The sequence below is a fragment of the Oryzias melastigma genome, linkage group LG8 (assembly GCF_002922805.2).
Source record: "Oryzias melastigma strain HK-1 linkage group LG8, ASM292280v2, whole genome shotgun sequence".
In the NCBI taxonomy this organism is placed as follows: domain Eukaryota; kingdom Metazoa; phylum Chordata; class Actinopteri; order Beloniformes; family Adrianichthyidae; genus Oryzias; species Oryzias melastigma.
The window spans coordinates 5,770,482-5,777,131 of NC_050519.1; the positions used below are offsets into that span (position 1 = coordinate 5,770,482).

General features: G+C 39.8%; 1 protein-coding gene across 1 annotated transcript in view; it reads right to left on the reverse strand.

Moving 5' to 3' along the window:
* Positions 1-6,650, reverse strand: part of ppp1r1b (protein phosphatase 1, regulatory (inhibitor) subunit 1B) — a gene marked incomplete in the record, with an annotated part of 60,966 nt that overhangs the window by 26,437 nt on the left and 27,879 nt on the right. Inside the window, 1 exon segment of the mRNA XM_024272189.2 lies at positions 2,337-2,712. Within this exon segment, the coding sequence (XP_024127957.1) occupies positions 2,337-2,450 (114 nt within the window).

The following is a 6,650-nucleotide window of genomic DNA, read 5'->3' on the forward strand; positions in this document are numbered from 1 at the left end:
GCAGTGGAAAAATAAGCTTTTTGGTGTTTCTCTTTTTTTTCTCCTTTTTTGGGGTATTTAACGGGTAAAAAACTCAAAAAATATAATTTTCATCAAAGGAAGACTTTAAATATTAATTGACATGTCTTGTATGTACGTCTGTAGCTTTAAATGTTGCCATTTTTACAAAAATACTTGAATACAAAGAGTACTGAGTAAGATATTTGTGTCAGCACATTTTCAAGGGCTTTTGGAGATGGAAAAAGGTGAGATTTACACATCAAGTGATGCCCTGACCCACCTGAAAGATGCTAAATGGATAAAAATTTAGCTCTTTTGTTGTTTGTTTGCTTTCTGCCACTGAAATATTCCGGAAAAATCTCAGAATTCTGCAGAAAAATTCCTATCTGTGGTAGGTCAAATGCAAATGTGACCCACATTGTTTTCCTTCATTTGCAAACAAGGGCGAACGCTGANNNCACACACACACACACACATTGTACAGCGAGTGGGCTCCAACTTAGAACATTCACGCGTGCAAACACAATGTTGTCGTAAACAACCTGACAGAAATGTCCATTAAAAGTTGACCTTTTCGATGCCGACTGTGGGGGAGCCTCTGGTGGCATATTTATGCAGCTTGTTACCGTGGTAACGCGGGTTCAGCAGCGCAGTCGATGCAGTTTTTGAGACTCAAATGCCACCAGATGAAAAGAGGGAGGAGTTTGCAACAAGTTTAGAAGAATGGAGCAGTCACTGCAGGACATTAGGAACTTGAAGGGGGGTGTAAAACTGTACCCCCCCCCCCATGTGTCCCTGGAGAATCTGGTTTCCCTACATTAGATGATATCAGTTTTAAACATACGTCAACACATCCTTTTCCTGGATGCTCAGTGTTTTGGATGTGCGGTTTGAACGCCATAAAACTTTTTACATCCGTCTTGGGACAACTTCAGACTATAATAGTACAGACAATACAGACATTTTTTGACTTTTATTAACCAAGTTCTCAGAGTCAGTGAATGCACCGGGACGGGATCCATTTTGATTGGTCCTTCATGTTAGGCCCGCCCCAAGGCACCACAACGGGGCCAAAAGGTTTGAAACAGAAATTTTCCGATTCGAAAAAAAAAAAAATTTGAAACTAGAAAAAAAGTTTAGAACTTTAGGATATTTTACCTTTTTTTTGGCCAAACAGCAACATTTTTTTTCAATTTGTTTAATTTGAGTTCCCAAAAATATTGGCCCAAATTTAGCTCCATACGTTGATCATGTTGAAAAATGACAGTAAGTCAAAGAACATAAATAAACACTTGAGCTCCAGCGTTAAAGGGTTAAGCATTCACCCATCTGCCTAAAAGTGACAAGAAATTATTTATTTGTGTATTAATTTAAAGTTTGCCACCAAAAGATTAAATTTCTGCTTCAACTAGGGGAAAAAATTTAAAGGAATCAGTTCTGCGGTTTCTTGGAAAAGGTGATAGGGATCAGCGAGCATCAGCCCAGCATGGCTGTCTAAACGTGTCAGCGGGAAACGTTCAGTTCATCGGAAAAATGGTTAATTTTTGATAGTCATATTGGCAAAATCTGACAGAAAAGTGAAATAATGCCCTACGAAACACAAATATATTGCAATATACTGCCAATATAAGAAATATTTCTCAATATGTACCCATATATTTTTGAATATATAGATGGTCAACCTATTTTTTAATATATATGCTATATATATATATATATATATAGCATATTTCAGTACATAGAGCAATATATGGGTATATTTCAATATAAGTATTTCAATGTACTGATGAATATTGCTTCCATATATAGAATATACTGTAAATATATTGTTGTTTCATAAGGTAATCTGTTAGTAAAGTAGGATTTAGGCCGACTTTTGCTGATTTAAAGCCTCTTTTATGAGGTCTTTCCGAACAAGGACACCCACTGAGGGATCCGACCCCAGACAGGTATCTTTGTACCTCGCTCCTCTTGTCCCACTGCGCTTCGGGAGGAACGGGGGGTCCGCTGGCCTCGATCTTTCTTGAAACTACCCAAACTACTTTGGCCCACTTATCCCTGATCTAAAATAGGAGCTACGAGCCTTACAGTGGCTAAAAATGAGAGCTCAGAGTTGGAAAATAAGTAAGTAGGATACAGCAGGAGGAAGTGATGAAGCACTTGTCTTATGATGTGTGTCAATGTCACTCAGAGGCTTTGACCTCACGCTGAGAAAGGTCAATGCCATCATGATTTATTGACAAAAACTTTTTTTAGCTAAAAATGCAGCAAAAATAAATACTTCTTTTGGTGATATGATGAAATTGACTTTAGGAATCTGGGCTCCACCAGCTCACCATTTCCACTTGCCGGGGGTCCAGGTTGGTTGGCGCCGAGGCCGGAACCGCGAACTGGATCTTCTTCCTCTCTTTGGGCTCTTCGTCGACCTCTGTTGACATGGAGGGCTCCATGGCGATGGATCCCGGGTTTGGATCCCACTGGAGAGGAGCTCAAAGAATCTCTATGGAAGAACCTCCCACTGTTGGGTAGTCCCACTCTGCAACTCTCCTGTCTCGCCTCTTCCTTCACCTCTCCCCTTCAGAAAAAAAAAAAAAAAAAAAAAAAAAAACTTTTTCCTCCCTCCTCCTGTCCTCCGTCGTCCTCCAGCTGCTGCTCCACTACTCCTCTAAAACCCGTGCAGCACCAGCGGCTGAGGCATGTCCTCGGATCTGCCTGTGAGGGAGAGAGGTTGTAGGGAAAGAGGGCGGAGCTAAAAGGAAAGGCGGGGACTTTCGGGAGCAGGAGGAGGGGAAACACGGCTCCTCAAATCTGAGCTGATTTGTAATCAGGAAAAAAAAACAGAAATTATAATCTCATCACATCAGCTGATCCTCTTCTGGCCTCTATTTGTGAATGAGAGATTTGGAGGAGGAACAGATGAACAGGGCAGGAGTGGCGTGTGGTGGAGGGGATCTGGTGTGTTTATTGTTACAGAAAACTCACTTTCAGAACTAAAAATGTGAAAAAAATCATAATAAATAACTTAAAAAAAGGCTGCTTTGCTTTGCTTTCCTTTCCTTTCGGCCCCTGCTGTCGTTCCGCTCACATGGCAGAGGGATTTGCAGTGGATTTGGCCTCGGGGAAGAGTTGAGCTTTGGCATGGGCTGGAATGAGGGAGGTCGCCATAGTGACGACAAAGAAGGGGGCGGAGGAAGCCTTCTGTGAGCAACATACATCTACAAAATCTACAACACATTCATTTCTATGAATGTTCTACCTCACATTCGTTTAAAAATATATTTTTATTTAGCTCTGCAGTTGTTGCGTAACAACTCATTAGAATTGCGCAATCTTTCCTGAGGAATGTGCATTAGCCTCTGCATAAGACTCGGCACAAGCTGCTGCATTCCACCACTTTGAAACAGTCATTTTTTGGCAATGATTAACCCCCAAAAAACAACCTATCAGCAGGTGGGGGTACAGGCCCCTCCCACAAACCCAGCAGACCTCCTGTGTCTTTCTTTACTCACTATTTCTCCATCCAAACACACATTTAATCATTTTATCTGAAAACTGTTTTGTATTTCCTGAAAATGAAAGAATGCTTCCATTGGAGGAAGGATCCACTCAACACCCGACTTGAAATGACTCAATGTTTCTCCAGCTTCACTTTCAAATCCAAATTTTTCCAGTAACCACATAGAATTTGATTGATTTCTAGTGAACTCGTTTAGTCTAAATAAAGTGTTTGTTCTGACCTCGTATGTGCGTCACAAGACTCTCAGGCAGTTTGAAGAAGCAGGTGAAGGTGCTCTCTAACTTGTTATTTTGAATTAGTTCTTTGAAAGAGAGTTAATGATTCTTTGTCCGGTCTGGCCTTGAGTTGGATTGAAGATCTGGATCTACTGATGTATAAAAAAACAATCTTGAGGGGAAAGGATTGATTTTGAAGGTCAGTGCACAAAAAGGTGTTTTCTTTTTTATTAAATATTGACTAGCTTCAGGACTCACTCTGATTGAATTGATTTTTTTTTTAATTATTATGATGATTAGATCGTTTTTAGGTAAAAATCACAAAAATCTGTGTGATTTTCTAGGACTTTCAAGGCAGTAGTTTATTTGAAATGTGCCTCTGAGTTGTGGGCGGGGCCTTTGATGTGGAGCGACCCTGCCCTCCTTATTGAGAGCTCTCTGTTTACAGGCCCCCTGCTAGCTTGCAGCCCGTCACACCCTGATACCATGACGTTACCAGTGCCACAAAAATGGCGACCAATGTTGGAGTCTGAGGTCTGGATCTGTATGGAGAGAAAATAGACTCATCCAGATTCGTGCGTAACTTTGGATTTGTGTTTGCGTAACTGTTGATTTGTGTACATAATTTTGGATTTGTGTGTAACTTTGGATTTGTGTGAGTGTGTAACTCATGATTTGTGTGTAACTTTAGATTTCTGTGTAACCTGGATTTGTGTGTGTGTGCGTAATTGTTGATTTGTGTACATAACTTTGGATTTGTGTGTAACTTTGGATTTGTGTGTAACTTTGGATATGTGTTTGCGTAATTGTTGATTTGTGTGCATAACTTTGGATTTGTGTGTAACTTTGGATTTGTGTGTAACTTTGGATTTGTGTGTGTGTGTAATTCATGATTAGTGTGTAACTTTGGATTTCTGTGTGTGCTTAATTGTTGGTTTGTGCACTACTTTGGATTTGTGCATAAATGTAGATTTGTGTAAATAACTTTGAATTTGTGCGTTTTATTTATTGATTTCTGCGTGCATATTTCTTGAGTTATGCGTGTAACTTTGGATTTGTGGATTTGTTATAAAGAATTACGCATACACATATCAGGTTGATACTGTTTTCTCTCCATATCCCTGAGCACGTCCCCAACCCAGATAAAACACAGGGTTGTGTCAGGAAGGGTGACAGCTGATTGGCTGAGAAGATCTGCCGACAGGTTTAGTTTGCACGAGGAAAACAAAGACGTACATGCATCTAGTTGTCTACAACTGCGCAACAAATACATTTTTTATCAAACTGTTTCTCTCATCTGCTCCCGATTGACTAAAAAAACTGATTTTAAATTTCATTTTCTTTGAATCTGTCCTCCATCGTCATAAAAAACATGTCAAAACAGGATTGTCATTGGACCCGATCCACCACTACATCTGATTCTGGCTTCTAAATTTCACACCAGGACATTTCCCGCTCAGCTCGCTGTCAGCCGCTCCCTGAAACACACGACAACTCCACAGCGAAGCCGTGAGCAGTAAAAACGTCTTACAGACCAGAACATCCTCCCACTTTGACTGCATGCTCTGCAGAAGAGACAAATTGTCAGGTGAGCTTTCAGATTCGTTTGGGAGCAGCCAGGCATTGTAAAATCCCTGCACCATCTGTCATATTAGCCAAAATGTTTCCATAAAGCTGACATGCTGATGACTAGGAATGGCTCTAATTAGAAATCAGATGATATTCTTCAGTACATGACGAATCGCTTATCTGGATCTGGGCCTTTTAGGTTGATTTGTTTCGTTTGACACAATTTTGTTGTGTGTTTTGGGGTCTGAACACCCTGTAGGTGTGTTGGTTTGTCTCTAAGTAATGACGCTCCAGCAGATTGTGGCGATCTATATGCAGAAGCACGAGTGTTTGCTGTTATTTTTACTGTACTTTTATTTCAGGCGCCGCACTGGATCCTCGTTTTGGCAGAACCAAAGGAAAAAGCAGATGAAGATAGATCACATTAACAGGCCGCGAACTGCAAGCTGCACGATAACTCTTCCAAGCTGTGCAGAATGTGTGACATGAGCTCTGCAGTGGAGACGCTCCAAACACAGGTTGGAAAAATAAAAAAAATAAAAAAGGAAAACAGTGAAATTGTATCGTATCCTGAGCAGAATATCATCCACCATGTGACAAAAAACTCCCAAACTCCCAGCAGATGTTACCTGAGACCCAAAGAATGCATGAAAACAGTAAAAACTCAAGTTTTTCATCCACATTTAAACAGAAAGCTAAATATTCCATGAATCAGGATACCAGAGTGTCACAGTAACAGGTGGTAATAATTCTGCAGAGACACAGGAAGAGACGACCTGTCAGTCAACGCCTGATGAGTCTCCTCACTCATCCCCCGCCGTCTAATTACAACAACAATCACACAATAAACAGGTTGTGTTTGCATTCACCCATCACAGTCAGTTACAGGAAACCTGCAGCAGCACAAATGGATCACGGGGTTGGGTTTGGGATGCACAAACTCCATCTACTGGTGGAAATGTGTCATTACAATTTACTTTCTATTAGGAACTTTTTATCCCATCATTTTTTCTAAAAATATCATCAATAATATCAGTCTCAAGTATTAAAGCAGAGTCTAAAAAATGTGAAAATAAGAATGTTTTTTTTTCTTAATCCGTCTGGATAAATAGAGGTTTAAATAAATAAATAAAAATGTGTCTGGACACAATTGGACAGTTGGATATTCTAAATTGTCAAAGCAAAAACCTGTTTTTTTTTTACCTGAAAACAATCTATAAAAACTAAATAATTATGATAAAAAATTTTAAAATATATTCTTTGCAAGTCACAAGCATCAACTTTTAAGTAACAAATTTTTTGTAAGCACGAGAATGCTCTGTTGGTGTGTTTTATTGATTTGAATTTTT